The 15769-nt window shown below is 39.5% G+C and overlaps 2 protein-coding genes across 2 annotated transcripts; one reads left to right on the forward strand and one right to left on the reverse strand.

Moving 5' to 3' along the window:
• Positions 1-789: 789 nt before the first annotated feature.
• Positions 790-2340, reverse strand: LOC117302941 (the record flags this gene model as incomplete). Its single annotated transcript, XM_033786940.1, has 1 exon — positions 790-2340. A coding segment is annotated over one exon (1449 nt), but the record flags the coding sequence as incomplete, so codon positions are not given.
• A 1805-nt stretch (positions 2341-4145) lies between these two features.
• LOC117302942 (spliceosome RNA helicase DDX39B) lies at positions 4146-15733 on the forward strand. Its single transcript, XM_033786941.1, has 10 exons — positions 4146-4187; positions 5207-5444; positions 5911-6038; positions 6844-7126; positions 7785-7903; positions 10708-10839; positions 11673-11782; positions 12622-12766; positions 13273-13420; positions 13881-15733. Exons 2-10 carry the CDS (start codon positions 5225-5227, stop codon positions 13901-13903), a joined length of 1308 nt encoding a protein of 435 aa, XP_033642832.1. The 5' UTR covers positions 4146-4187; positions 5207-5224; the 3' UTR covers positions 13904-15733.
• Positions 15734-15769: the final 36 nt, after the last annotated feature.

Here is a 15769-nt window from a genome sequence, read left to right on the forward strand (position 1 = left end):
ATGAAGTTTTACTTTAAAAAACCCCAAATAATTTAACTACATATTTAAAGATACACAAAATTAATTGGGCATGTAAATTTGCAGCTGAATCCTTTTTTCTAATATACATTGTACTTTCATTGGAAACTGAAAAGCACTGAACAAAGTTTTGTTTCTCTATGTTCTGTCGTCATTTTGGCAACTTCTTCTGAATGAGTTTTTTTCCAGACTAAAATCTGTTTAATATCAGCGACGCTGAACATGAACATAGAAAATAAAATTGACATTTGATGTAAAAGATAAAGTTCTGTTCTGTACTAACTGTACCGTGTATAATATAGTTTTGCTTTAAAATAAATAAATGCATACAACTACTATGACCAGCCAACTATTGTACTCGTTATAAACAAATCTCCATTAATAAATACCTCAGACAGTTTCGCTATTCCTATTGGTGGAGAGCGCGTCACGTCGGTGTGTATAAACCTTTGTTTATGACCGGTAAAAAGTGGTAACACGCGACCTTGCACCTGTTCTTATAAGACAGTTTCTTCATTCCTATTGGTCGAGAGCAACGGCTGAAACAATTGTGCCACATCACGAGATACGTGCACAACATTCCCTTATAAGGAGTTGTTCACCCGAGGGCGGCGGAGGGCTTTACCATTTCATAGCTGGAGGGGTGTTGTGTTGAAAGAAATCATTTAACAATTATAATTTTTGCATTTATTTTACTTTTTGACTAAAAAGTGATGATGTTTTTGACAGAAAAGGTATTTATGAATGGGAATCAAAGTATGTTGAATCGGTTTCAACTAGTGGCTTAAACCCGCCGAGGCCTGGTTCTTATAGCAGCACAATGTTACAATTTTACAATTTTGTTCAAGCTTACTTTCCGAAAATCTCTTCTCTTCATGCATAGACTTCCAAGTAGCTGGAAATCCGTCCTCTACACAAGGGACACTTCTTTGAACCACGATTTAAAATCCCATCCACACAATCTTCACAAACGCAGAGATGCTTACAAGGCAAAATCAACATGTTCTTAACTTTGTCTTGGCAGACAACACAAAGCAGTCGATCGCGTTCCTCTTCGAGCTGTTTAGCAAGTTTTGCTGCATCAGTTAGTCGATTTATTGTTGACGAGTGAGACGGTCGAGTTGTTTGCGTCCGAGAATGTTCACTGGAAGAACCTGGACGATGTTCCTCATAATTGCGAGTCTGGGTGTTTACTTGAGACGACTGTGAAGGATGAAGTCCCGGTTCCTCACGATGCCTTTCTTGAGGTCGTCTCAAGACTCTATTCCTAACGTTATTCATCAGCGAATCGTCTGCCTCCGCGTCTGACAGGTTCCCCTCCTGGGGAAATCTTTCAGGTCTGACCGGCGGTGCTGGATGACGCTGCTGCATGTTGTCCCCGCCACTGCCGAATAACAAACTACTGCGGAAAAAACTCATCAAACTGTTTGCGGAGTTCACTGCATTGCTGTACATTAAATAAACTTTCACGGAAACAGTGACGAGGAGAATAATAACCGCTGCAAAAATTACCATGTATGACACCAACTCGAGGGAAGTCAAAAGTAAATCGGAAAAGGAACTAAATGCAATAATGACTTCCTCATTGAGATGCTTACATATTTTGGTGACATAGTTCACGATGAATGTTGCTGAGTTTCCAAGAACGCTACACAAAGCATCTCCACAATGGCAAGTCGCAGCCCCAACAGTAGCTAGTAGTGTAATTAACACATCCCATAGAACATAAATCAATTGAGCCAAAGCACCAACCAGGGTCTGAACAATTGTCAGCAATTGTGTACTTAACGTTTCAAGGTAATCATACCAAACTACTCCTTCAGTTTTGAAATATTCAAACACTACCTTCGACGTTTGAAGAAGCCCTCTTGCTGAATTCAAAAAGACATTGTAGCAGTTAGTTATTGAAGTAGCCAACTCCACAATGCCGTTTGACAGACTCGTAACTAACACTGGAACATAAAGAAGGGCCTGAACGATGAACACAGGAACTCGAATGATGATCTTCAAAAGGTATATTATGAAATTCACGACTATCATAAGTGGTTCTTTTGTACTCATAAAAGAGAATAAAATGTACTCCACCATAGACAAGAGTCCATAAATCAGAAGATAGCAAACTCTTCCAGAACACTCTAAGCAGGTATAAACGCCACCAAACACCACAGATATGAGCTCGTAGTTTGTCTCGAAGATGTATCTGATGAAATACACTGGCTGGCTGCAAAACCACAGGAAACTGCCGACACAGTGAATAATTGTTCCAATTATAGACGACATGATGAGTTGGTCTTGACCATTTGGTGGTCCGTTCAAAAAAAACAAAAAAAATTAGTTTACACCGAGTTGAGGAGCTTGATCTACAGTGTTGGTATTGATCATTTGGCGGCCCGTCTTTAAAAACATTCAGTTTATACTGTGTTGGGCTTGATTATTTGGCAGTCCGTATTTGGTAACACTCAGTTTACCCATAGAGCAGGGACCAACAGTAAGCCTATGGTTCAGTTGTTTGCAGGATGCGACGAGAGAGAGGGGGATAGAGTCTTGAAACAATCTCCACTTCAGCTGCCAAGACGGTCATGTTTCTCACCTTAACTTTCTTCACGTTGTCACTTTTATTTGAGAAATCTGTGGAAATAACAAGCAATTTGAGAAGGAGCTAAACGAGATTGAATATCCATCAATAGATTGTACACCAAGAAACTATGAGATTCGTTCCGCTTTCTTGGCAGAACTTACTCCTAGAACTGTGAGGTTCGTTCCGCTATCGTCTCAACGAACGAGTTGATAGAGCCTCATTGCTCTAGTCTTGATGGTAGGAGTAGGCAGATTGTTCATCCCTTTTTGTAGTGAAATAATGGCCTTGGAGGAGGGTTGCGTTATCGAATGATACAACAAGAATTTTTGTATTTATAAACAAATTACACAGCTGAAACTTTCACTTATTTAGTATCAGAAAATAAATTTGTAGTAAGTTACAATTGAGTTTGGTTGAGGGCGGGGGTGGGGGGGGGGGGGGGAGGGTCCATGGAGGTGGTTGGTCAAAGGGCAACCTTTCAACAACACAAAACAGGCTAGCCGCAATCCGCAACTAAGCAACTACAGGGAAAAGTTTTCATAAGGCGCCACCACTTTTTCATTTGATATGAAATAATATAGTATCTAATTTACCTCAATGGGATATCCCTTTTTGTAAAAATTAGTGAAAAGGTGATGGTGCCATACGGGAAGTTATCCAAGCACAGTCATCAATCATTTAAGTGCATAATAATGGAGATAACTCACAACAATATGGATGCACTGATGGCATCTGACTCTGCTCTGTGAATGTTTGAGCTAAAGTTACTCTTAGAACTATGGTATGACTAGTATGAGGTTCTATTTCTACCTCCATGATGGCTCCGCTAACATGGAGGCGATTATCCCCAGTTCCACTTCTGCCACTTCCACTTTTTTTTGTTCCAGGGTCCAATTTTGTCACTTTTAAGTTTTATGCTTACCGAAACAAAAACTCAATGAATGAGTAAAGGTCATACATATTCACACTTTTACTTTATTTCAGAATGAATTTAAAAAGTGGTAGTAGGATGATACGGACATTTTTACCTATTATATTTCACAAAATACTTACAAACAATGACATTTCTCATGATGAAATGATCGAGTACACAGAACTTCTCAATCAAGGGGGTGCGGGTTGTTTATTATAACACATTCAACCTCCTGCCCATCCGTCTAGCGTATACATTGTGTTTGTTAGATGGAGGGGTCGTGTAATATAAGGTAGAGGTTAAAACATATCTGGGAATGAGTTTGATAAACTTTGAGAGTATTGTGTCTTGACTGTTTTGAAGAGAAACACTGTGTAACAAAATAGTCAGGTTCGGACGCGGCGTCCTAATTAAATTAAACAAAAGTTCATCTCAAAACAATGGAACAAAAATTGATTTGAACTACTATCTTGGCCTTGGTTTAAAGACACAAAATCTGTACAATTTTTAGTTTTTTTGACTGATTTTCTTAACGAATCAACATGAAGTTAACGAGCACGTGATCACTGTTTTGATGACGCCATCTTCAAATTAGTGACGTCATACATTTAACGCTGGTCTTCTTTCTTTGTATTTCTGTTCACGGAAGTTGGTTCTGATTTATCTCGGCTCTCGAAGGTAAGAATCCATACGAATCGCTTTTGTTTTTTGTGCTATTTCAATAAAAATTACATCAAGTTTTGTATTGAACAGTTAAGATTATTTAAGGACCGGTTATGTTTCTGAGATAATCCCCGTTTTGGAATATTTGGCAGTTTTTGTGCGGTGGTTTTGTCACGTATAAAGCCTGTGCACAGCTCTTGTTTGATCAACGAATCTACAAACTGCGTTTACTATAATTCATCCATCAAATTACTCAAGGTGGCACCCCTATACAAAAGTTGCGATAATATTTGCAATGTGATGATCGTATACCCTTAACCCGCTTCTTTTTTCCTGTTATTACTTGTTCCGTTTCCGTTAAATTCCTTATTTATTTGTGAATCACAACCTCATCAAATGAAAATGAAAAAGCTAAAGAGCGCCCTCTTTGTTCAATTGTTAAAGATTGCTTAACATAGCTTGTGTGGCGTAGCTCTTTGATTTGAATCCTTAGCCACACTTCCTTTTCATTTTTCTCCCAGCTAACGCTGTAAATTTAATTGTAAAAATAAAGGTAAAGGCATGTTTCCTACGAGCATGCTTGCGAGTCGGCAGTTTTAATCAACTAAATGTGTTCACAAACCTCTTGGCTTGCACTGGTTGCTTTGGATGTTTAAATAAATAGCCTTTGAAATGTTGTTCAAAATATTTTTGTTTTAAATGTTTTTTTTTTTAATTTCTCTTGATCATCGGCCATCTAGTCTGTGGGCAAAGCGTTAGTGTGAACACATTTCAACGGTTGTTTAATGCAATGCCTACAGCAAACGGAGTCTGTTTGTGCAAATGGTATCATCAAGTTGAGCGCCATCTCGAAGCTCGAGCCTGCCCAGTGATTTTTCTCCAGATGATCCAGTCCAGCATGCAGGAGCATAGTTCTTCAGTCATGGTCAAGCCGGTGTCTCAATTCAGTGTCTTGAATGGTATCGCCTGGCCGTATAATTAGTGAGTGTACTTCAAATACAAAGCTTAAAACGTTTGTATACCTTTTTCAACAGATATCTAAGTAACTCAAAATGGCTGATAATGATGTCGATCAAGAGCTTTTGGATTACGAAGAAGAGGAACACGACACCACCCAGGAGGCTGCTGGTGATGCTCCCGCGCAACAAGTAGCCAAGAAAGATGTGAAAGGAACCTACGTGTCCATTCACAGCTCGGGGTTCAGAGATTTCTTGTTGAAGCCAGAGTTGCTGCGGGCAATTGTTGACTGTGGTTTTGAACATCCATCTGAGGGTAAGAAATGTTGCATTGCCATCCAAAGAATTTGCCGCTCTGCCAAAATAATTGCTGCCATGCCAAAAATTGAAAATAAACAAGGGGAGTAAGTTCAATTGCAGCGCAGAACAACAAAAGAAGCTTTTTTAAACAGATTTGTTTTTTGATGGACGCTCACTCAAACAAAGTTTTATTTGTAGATTTTGTAATGAAAGTGACTTTTGCAAAACAAAAATGGTCTTGCCCTCCCAAAGATGAAATTTCTGGCGTGAGGAAGTATTAAGTCAAATAAAGTTTGGTTCATTCTCAGACTTCATTAAAAAAAAAAGCCCAGATACAGTTATACATATTCATTTTTCTTAAGCTATGTAAACAATAATAATACTTGATGACCTTAAAACAAACTTCTGGGGCAAACTCTATCTTGAATTTATGATTTGATTATTTGAATGTTTAAATATTGTATTAATATTTCCACCTGCAGTTCAACATGAGTGCATTCCACAAGCCATCCTTGGTATGGACGTCCTTTGCCAGGCCAAGAGTGGTATGGGAAAGACGGCAGTCTTTGTTTTGTCAACTCTTCAACAGCTTGAGCCAGTAGAAGGACAGGTATGTGAAAGTGTGCTAACTGTCACCAATGATCATTAGATGATTGCTCCTAGTAGCATGGGAATGTAAGCTTGGGCGATATCACGATATGATGGATGGATTTGTTTTTAATCAAAATATTTATATGTCGCGATAATCGCGATATATCGCGATATCGATTAAATATCTCAATGTATTTGCTAGCTGAGACATCTTGCACCCCATAGGTTGGAGTAAAACCAGAAGAATAGGTCATTAGAACACCTCTCTTATGCTATGACTGTCTCTTCTACAACTTTCACTTGGAGTTTGAAGACTGATGATGTCAAAATTCATTAATCGCGATTATATCCAATGTCGGCGATATATCGTGAATAAAATAAATCGATATCGCCCAAGCTTATTGGAATGTTGTGCATAGGTTTTTCTTAAAGGCAATGTACACTGGTGTTTACTCAAAATAATTGTTAGTGTGAAACATTGTGAGAAATGGTTCCCTCTGAAGTAACAAAGTTTTAGTGTAGACCATTGTGAGAAACAATGCCAGACAATGCCAAAGCGCTTTGATATGCCTGTGGAAAGCGCTATACAAATGTTATTTATTATTATTATTATTAATATTATTATTTGAGAAAGGGGTAATTTCTGAAGCCTTCTATCAGGCAACTGAAAGTACGAAACTTAGTGCAACACTGGCACTCGGGAAGATAACCATTTTTTTTAGGGAAAGCACTAAATAAATTTGTTGCCATTTTAGATTTTAACCAAATTGTATGATTCAAGTTAACATATCGCTTAAGAACTCGCTTCTTTTTCAATTATTTAGATCGGTGTGTTAGTTATGTGCCACACTCGTGAGTTGGCCTACCAGATCAAGAAAGAGTACGACCGCTTCTCCAAGTACATGCCGTCCATGAAGGAGAAGGTAGCCGTGTTCTTCGGCGGTCTCAACATCCAGAAGGACATACAGAAGCTGAAGACGGATCCCCCTCACATCGTAGTCGGCACACCAGGACGTCTGTTGGCGCTCTGCCGTAACAAGTCGCTCAATCTCAAGAATGTCAAGCACTTCATCCTTGATGAATGCGACAAGATGCTGGAACAGCTAGGTAAACATTTAAAGAAATTTCACGTAAGCCCAGCCCTGGAATTTCATCTATGAGAGGGCATGGCCTAGACTATAGTCTTGGTTCAAGACTCTCCTGGATTTGTAACAAGAGAGCGCGCTATCACCCCCAACGCGCTATCAACCACGAATCGCTATCACAGGAGAGTCTTGGCACATTCGTTAAATCTCCCCCCAAAATCGGGGGGAAACATAATGCGCGTGCGTAGGTTTCCCGCAGAGCCCGCCCCTTTTTAGGGGGGGGAGATTTAACGAATGTGCCAAGACTCTCCTGTGATAGCGGTTCTCGTGTGATAGCGGTTCGTGGTTGATAGCGCGTTGGGGGTGATAGCGCGCCCTGTTGTGACAAATCCAGTAGAGTCTTGAACCAAGACTACCTAGACTAGGGCATGGCCTCAGTTGGCCTCTGTGAAATTCCAGGCCTTTGGTATGAATAGGAGGTAGGAGACTGCTACAGCTAGATTTTACACTCCTCTGTCGCCTCAGTGGAGTATCGGGCCTGAGAGAAATCTTGGAATAAATAAGTTGATGTGTAAAAATTTCCTGAACTAGACCACCCAGTTTTTGAAAAATTATGGTAAATACACTCACAATTAGACTACTCACAACAGTGTGATGATTTTATTCTGTTTTCTCCACAGACATGAGAAAAGACGTCCAAGAGATCTTTCGCACCACCCCCCACGAGAAACAAGTCATGATGTTCAGCGCCACACTCAGCAAGGAAATCCGGCCAGTCTGCAAGAAGTTCATGCAAGACGTAAATATAACCACCCTCTCTTGTCGGGCCCTCGGGCATCGTCACCGCTGCACAGTCGATCATTTGTTCCAGCACTTAAATGCCGCTACCGTAGGTTCTTGAGTGGCTGCCATGGTCGTCTGGTATGGCTAGGTCATAGGACTTTATCAACGGGCAAGATCGACGGAGCACTCTGAAGGAGGCTGCAGTCGGTTGCAGACGAGTGGGGAATGAAAAGCCTGAGGCAGGTTGGCAAATGGCAATGAAGAAAGGAAAAACACCGTGAGGTTTTCGTTTGGATCATCAATCAAAGCGACGCTTCTGCAATCAATCTGGATGAATGCGCATCGACAGCGTCTTTTTTATCGAAATCTACAACGACGTCATTTTTATCAGAGTACAAATCCCCCCTTGCGTAAATCAATTGATCTCAATTGTCTCTGGCAGGCACTTTCAAATTCAGATCAAAAATGTTTGTTTCATTAATTAATTTTTTTCTGCTCCTTTTTTTGCTTGTGGGAAATGCGGACTTGACTTTAGGTCAAGACCAAGGCGCCCATGAGTGCATCACTTCAACGTCTTCAGGGTTTACTGTCGATCAAGGTTTTGTGTTTGTCTATTCATTCATGGGAAATGCGGACTTGACTGTAGGTCAGGACTAAGGCGCCCATGAATTCTTCTGCACTTTGAGGGTTAGGTTTTAGTTTTGGGTTTTTCTTTGGTCAAGCTTCTAGCTTGTGGGAAATGCGGACTTGACTTTAGGTCAGGCCCAAGGCGCCCATGAGTTCATCAGCAACATTTTTGTAGGGTCCGGCGTTCTGTCCGTTTGGAAGTTATGAGTTGATCTGATTTATCTGTTTCTCTGATGTTCTTCAAGGAGAGCTCTACAATGTCTTGTGATCTTGGAAACTTTCATGATGTCTTCAAATGATTGATGTTTACATTATGATTTGCATTTGTTTCACGATTGCTTTCTATCTGCAATGGTTGTTAAGTGCTTTGATGCTCTGTTGAAGCAAATAGAATCGATTTAATGGAAGATTGTACAGAAGGTGTAAACAAAAATAAACACCTTTTTAAATGCCCAAACAAGTGCCTGCCATAATAACCAATTGAGCTTCTTACTTTAAAAAAAAAAAATTGGAAAAAAAAAAGAAACGCCTGCCCTTACAAAACAAAATATCTTGAAAACCTGCAACTACTAAACCTAACGCTGATATTGGCGCTTTTATCCTCCATCAAAACCTGATGTGAACGCGCCGTAAAATGGACTTGCAACAAAGCAAAGATAAAATTGTCACCTGTGGTGTGGTTAGTGAGATGCACCTTCTTACGAAGTGAGTTTGGACAATCAAATATATTTGGTCTTCACATCGAGAACTCTTTGAAGCATGCTGCACTATTCCTTCCCGTGGAAGAAGTGAATCGCGGATCGCAAAGCGTGGACTCCTTGGAAACGTTCGTGGTAAGAACTTTTGAATGAACTTGAATGTAAGGAGATTGCGTCATCTGTAGCCAGCGTTTGGACCCACCTGTTATCTGAGATCATCCTTGCCTTGCCATTGCCTGTTACCTCGTAGGTCTTCTGATCACCCAGCTCCCGAAGACTTATGCCAACGTTGATGTTGCACAGCATCAGTGGATTGGGCCAGGTCTTTGAAGGGGACCTGCCCAATTAGTGTTTAGTTTAGTTTTCTGTAAAAGGTTCAAGATACTTTCGAGTGGGAATAAGTCCAAATTTGTTCTTGAAATTGAGCTTTGCTGAAAGAAGGGGGTTACATTCACCTACCATTCTTCAATCGCAGCAGATGAATTCTGTACATGTACCAAGGCTTAATTTTTGGGGGAAAAAAAATACACAAGAACGCAGGGCTTTTAGCTCTGAATGTTTACTGGACCAGGCACTTTTGTTCAAGAATGAGACGATAAGTTTGGAGATCTGACAATGGCAATTGAACCTGTTTTTATTTGAACAAAAAAGGCACTAAGACATGTTGGAGAAGATTTGTCTTATCTGTCTTATGGATATTAAGAACTCGTTACTCAATATACTGAGAATTTAACTGTATCACACAACATTTGGACACAAGGCAAATGTACTGATATTCATTTGAAAAAGACGAGACCCCTGACGTGTCGGGTCATAAAATGACTGGACTGACACTACCTGACTGACCAAGGCCTGTGGTCCAGTAAAAAATACAAGCCCTGTGTACACAAGTCACAATGTTGATAATGTATAATTGTTCAGTTTATTTATTTTTTTTTAAGACACCGTGCCATATCAGATTAACAATGTTAAGCTGGCCAGTGCTTGGAAAGTGCGGACCCCTCAGCCAGTGTGCTGTAAGGCCTCAATGCGTTCAAGATCACTGCTCTGTTTATTAAGGGTAGCGGAATAATTATTCCCAGGATTTGTGGTTTAGTTGTAAAATATTAGTTTGCTAATATTTGCAGGAGTAACGAACAGACACAAAAAAAGTGTCCCGTGAACGATCAGAACTGAACACAAGTTTTGAATATTCTTTTTGGTTTTTACCCATATACACCGATGTGTGTTCACAATATATGCTCAGTACTTTCCTATGTTATGTGCAAAAAAAATCCACAGGCATATTAAGTTTTTAGTTGATTAATTTTACAGATGAGTACAAGCTTAAATGATTAATCTGAAACTGTACTGACCAAAACAAACCCATTTACAAGTTTCAACTAATTGAAAGCATCCACCCAATTGTCCCTGATGTGGCATCCCTAGCTATTAGAAGAAAGCGTTTCAAATAATTTGTTGAAATTGATAGTAACACCATGTCCGCTTATTTTAGCCAATGGAAGTGTACGTCGATGACGAGACTAAGCTAACTCTCCACGGTCTGATGCAATACTACGTCAAACTGAAGGACAACGAGAAGAACCGCAAGCTGTTTGATCTCCTCGATGTGCTTGAGTTCAACCAGGTACAGTCTTAAAAAATGTTTCTCTTTTTCTTTCATCTTAAAGCCATTGGACCCTTTCGGTACAGAAAAAAAAAAAAAAGGTTCACAGATTTACAAACAACTTACAGGATTTACAGAAGGTAGTGGTGAAAGACTTCCCTTGAAATATTCCATGAAATGCTTTACTTTTTGAGAAAACAGTAAAACAATATCAATTCTCGTTAGCGAGAATTACGGATTTATTTTAAACACATGTCATAACACTGCGAAACGTGCGGATACACGGGTGGGTTTTCCCGTTATTTTCTCCAGACTCCGATGACCGATTGAGCCTAAATTTTCACAGGTTTGTTATTTGATATAGAAGTTGTGATACACGAAGGCTAGGCCTTGGACAATAGTGTTTACCGAAAGGGTCCAATGGCTTTAATATGTAGATTAAATTTTATGAATTGAAATTTTATGAAGTGAAATTGTACAGCAACTCCGGAGCTATGTCGTAGTTACAAATTGTACTCTAGTTTGTTACTGTATATCTTGAATGAAAAGTCGTTTGCCAGGCTGTATTGTAAAATTGGGTGTTGCCCCTGATCGTGCTCGCACAAAGAGCCATACAAATTCGCCCTGGTTTTTCATTGCTTCGGTTTTAAAAAAGGGCAAGGGCGCCAAGGCATTTTCCCTTGGTAATGGGCACCCTATGAGGAAATTTGTACTGGAGCATTTCAAGTGCATCAAGGCAATGGGGCTTGGAGGCCTTTGTTGCGGCTGTGAAGTATCGGGCTGTGTGCCCATCCTATTTGTCGTGCAAAAGTTGATTAACCTGATTTTGACTTGGATTTGTATTGGTATCCTAGGTTGTCATCTTCATCAGAAGTGTTCAACGCTGTGTTGCTCTGTGTGAACTCCTGGTGGAGCAGAACTTCCCTGCCATCAGTATCCATCGCTTGATGCCACAAGCCACAAGGTGAGATACATTCTCCTTTTAATAGGGTGCGCTCAATTAGCTTCGGCGGGTCTGCCCCCGGTCTGTTCTAATAGCTTTGACATCATTCCAGGCGCTCATATCACCCGGGTCAGCCTCAATTGCCCTGCTTGTGGAACGGGTCACTTGGGGCTGGCCCAAGATACATGACGTCACCACAAGAGAGCAAGTGATTGTACGATTCAGGGGCTCACCCGAGTGAGCACCGCGGGGTTGACACAGGGAAGCTAGTCGAATGCACCCATAGAAATTAACCCCTTAGAGACCACAGTGGCCGCAAACAGCTGCAAGTACTGACCTATTTCCACTCAAACAAAAAAGGAAAAAGTCATGCCCTGAATAGAAATTTTCCAATGTTTCCCATATTCCCATTGTAGCCATATTTCTGAAACAAAACTGAATGGCTATTATTTTTTTCACACACTTGTACAAGAAACGTCGTTATGAAAACTTGACAATATTAGCCATGTCTGGTCACATGGTGATGATTATATGATACGTCTTAATAGCAATTAAACGGGAATTTTCCCCTGTAAACCCAACTTAATAAATTATTAGTAATGAAAACACTTCAGCCTAACCCATTGACGAGAGAGAAAACATGAAACGTGTAATAGTTTTGTTAATCAAAGTAATAATTATAATTTCCTTAAATTTCTAATCTTGTCTCTCCTTGCCATTCATATTCAATACGATTGGTTGCCCACTAGTCCTGACGAAATTAGAATAAGGTCGCCAGGTCAAGTGATAGGATGGTTAACTGCATTAGTTTGTTTTTCATAATACACTTCATTTCTAATCTTTGATTCTCATTCCTGTAGATTGCAAAACTACAAGTTGTTCAAGAACTTTGAGAAGCGCATCTTGGTCGCTACCAACCTGTTCGGACGCGGTATGGACATAGAGAGAGTGAACATTGTGTTCAACTACGACATGCCTGAAAACTCTGACACCTACCTTCACAGGGTGAGAATTAACATGACTTGAAAATTTCTTATCTTTCCATCGAAACTATGGAGCTGGAACGTGAAACTTTGCATGGGCTAAGGGTATCATTTGTAGCCACAAGTGTTTTACCTTTATCCCTGGCTACACAGCAGTTGAGGGTTGTATGGCTTCAGACTGGCACCCCAAAGGAAGATATTAACATAAATAGGAAGACCGCCAACATAGGGCTATATGTGCCACAAAAATAGTTGACGTCTTAGCTTTAGCACCTACAGTACCCTTTTCATGCTAAAATAATTGTCATCTCACTGAGACGAAAATTATTTTTGTGAAATTGTTTTCCTCATTTCTCAAAATAAAAAAAAATTACAGTACCTCAGCAGGTACAATTTTAAAGGAAGCTTTCTACCGTCATTGTCTTCAAACCATGTAAGTTTAATGTAAACCTGTCCCACAAAAAGTACCCAAACCCTTTAAACGTAAATTATGTAGTTATTTTGAGTTATTTAATTTTTTTTTTAAAGGTCGCCCGTGCTGGTCGCTTTGGCACGAAGGGTTTAGCCATCACCTTCGTCTCCGATGAGAATGATGCTAAAATTCTCAACGACGTTCAGGACAGATTTGAAGTCAACATCACTGAATTGCCCGAAGAAATCGACATGGCCTCTTACAGTAAGTGCATCTCTTTTTTACATTTTGTTTTTAAATTAAACTTAAGGAATACATTTGGAATCCTTTGATGACAACTTTCTTTTCTTCAAGCAAATTTGAATCGACTCTCATTTCTCATTGGTTGATCCATGGCAGTAACGGTGTTTTATTACACAAATATTGGACATGTGCAAGTTATTTTTGAGACACTAGGTGGCGGCAGACTTTCCAGGTAAACCCATTGTTCATGGTAGCGTGTGCATGCTCAGAACTTTGTAAACAATGGCAATTTACCTGGTGAGTCTGCTGCCACCTAGTGTTCAAAAGTCTCCCATTGCTGTAGAATTATAACATGAGGTGAAATCTGGACCAAGCAAAGCAGGGTGAAATGGGAAACAAGGGAAACTGCTGTTTTCTTATAACAAAGTAGTTGCTGTAGAAACCACTATAATATTTATTTGTTATTTTCGTTCTTCTACAGTTGAACCTGACAGGTTCCAGTGATTTCAGAGTGTGGTGAAATTCATTCTTGCACTGTTCTGAGACATCGATAACAAGACAAGAAACCAGATACAGGAGAGAGCAGTTGGACAAGCTTAGGTCAGTTCTATCAGAGAGAATCAGTTTAGTTGGCTGACGATGGAACCAGAGTGAACCAGTTTAGTTGGCTAACTAGAGAGAACCGGAGAGAACCAGTTTAGTTGGCTGACTAGAGAGAACCAGAGAGAACCAGTTTAGTTGGCCTACTAGACAGAACCAGAGAGAACCAGTTTAGTTGGCTAACAAGAGAGAACCTGTTTTGTTGGCTAACTAGACAGAACCAGAGAGAACCAGTTTAGTTGGCTAACTAGAGAGAACCTGTTTTGTTGGCTAACTAGACAGAACCAGAGAGAACCAGTTTAGTCGGCTAACTAGACATAACCATGGAGAACCAGTTTAGTCGGCTAACTAGACAGAACCATGGAGAACCAGTTTAGTTGGGATTTGAAACTTAAATTAGCTTATTATACAACCATGGACTGACCAAGTACCTCAATGCCTCACATGGAAAGAAATCTTGTTTAAAGGGAGAGTATACCTTTGGTAAATACTTAAACAAACAAATAATGATCAGAAAAACTTGGTAAGAAGCACTGCAGCTGTTGATAATAAATGTATAGCACTTTGAGAAACAGCTCCCTTGAAAAGAATCCGGTTTTAGAAAGAGGGATTGAAACAAATTCGTTTTGGGAAAACGTTTCAGAAAAATTTCTCAGATTTTGTTTTCCATTTGCGGATTATTCTCCCCGTGTGGACATAACCAGATTTTGGGGGATATCCCCCTCAAAACGCTACCACCAGTTTTATTGTACATATCTCCATTTACATATGATTAAAACAATCACACATTTTCAAAAACCCAAAGTATACTTTACCTTCAATCGTATATCCAATGGCTTTCTATACATTATAAATATGACTATTGTACTCATTTCTACATTTAACATTCATTGTCGTAAAGATTCACGCAGAAGATATTTTTAAAGAAACATAAAATTGTAAGAGAGAACAAAGCAATCCTAATGACAATTTATGTCTTTGCTTTATAGTTTGTACGAGGACCATACATTTTCAACAAGAAAAAAAATCCCACTAATTTGTTGATCGGTTGCAGAGCTGCTGAATTTACCAGATTCTGCAGAAAGTTTCCTGGGGAAATTTGTTTTTTTCCGTGTACTAACGGAAACTTGTTCACTATCATGTTAAATGTAATTCTAAATATCTCCATGATTGTTGTACAATATCTCCCTGGTTGCAAGATGTTAATGTTGGCAGTTCGTTTGGGCAATGGTGGGTTATTACTTACAAATACGACAAAACCCGTTCATTTATAAGCTGGCCCAATTTCATAGAGCTGCTTAAGCAGGGAAGGATGCTTAACAATATCTGCTAAGCAAAACAAGTAGGATACCAGTTGCATGTTGTACTTGTGACATGGTAGTTCAGCTGGTAACCTTATTCTGGCAAGCATTATGAACTTATGTTATGCTTGGGCAGCTTCATGAAATTGGGCCCTGATCTGCGTTGTTTTCAGGACTTGACAAGCCATTATACTCGGAAGCCTGCAAATGATGAAATTGTTGAAAACAAATTTAATAAAAACACCTTAAAATCCCCCAATTATTGTTTATAAATCAAAATTGTGTTTTGTATTACCTAACAAACATTACCGAACAAACAAAAAATGAATGCGACGTTTCGATTGCTGGTGAAGTTTTTAATTAATTCCAACTTTACTTAAGGTCTGTAAAAGAAAGTGTAAATATTGTTTTAACTAGACAGTTGTCTCCTTTAAAAAAACAAAATGTAAAATGAACTGTATAAACAGAG

Source organism: Asterias rubens, chromosome 19 (genome assembly GCF_902459465.1).
Source record: "Asterias rubens chromosome 19, eAstRub1.3, whole genome shotgun sequence".
NCBI classification, from domain to species: domain Eukaryota; kingdom Metazoa; phylum Echinodermata; class Asteroidea; order Forcipulatida; family Asteriidae; genus Asterias; species Asterias rubens.

What these genes read in the sequence shown, in the direction of transcription:
- LOC117302942 (XM_033786941.1), top strand. Translation starts at nt 5,225, where the DNA reads ATGGCTGATAATGATGTCGATCAAGAGCTTTTGGATTACGAAGAAGAG. An exon ending in GCAAGAAGTTCATGCAAGAC is followed by an intron (nt 7,904 to 10,707) that starts GTAAATATAACC and finishes CGCTTATTTTAG; the next exon opens with CCAATGGAAGTGTACGTCGA. An exon ending in TTGATGCCACAAGCCACAAG is followed by an intron (nt 11,783 to 12,621) that starts GTGAGATACATT and finishes TCATTCCTGTAG; the next exon opens with ATTGCAAAACTACAAGTTGT.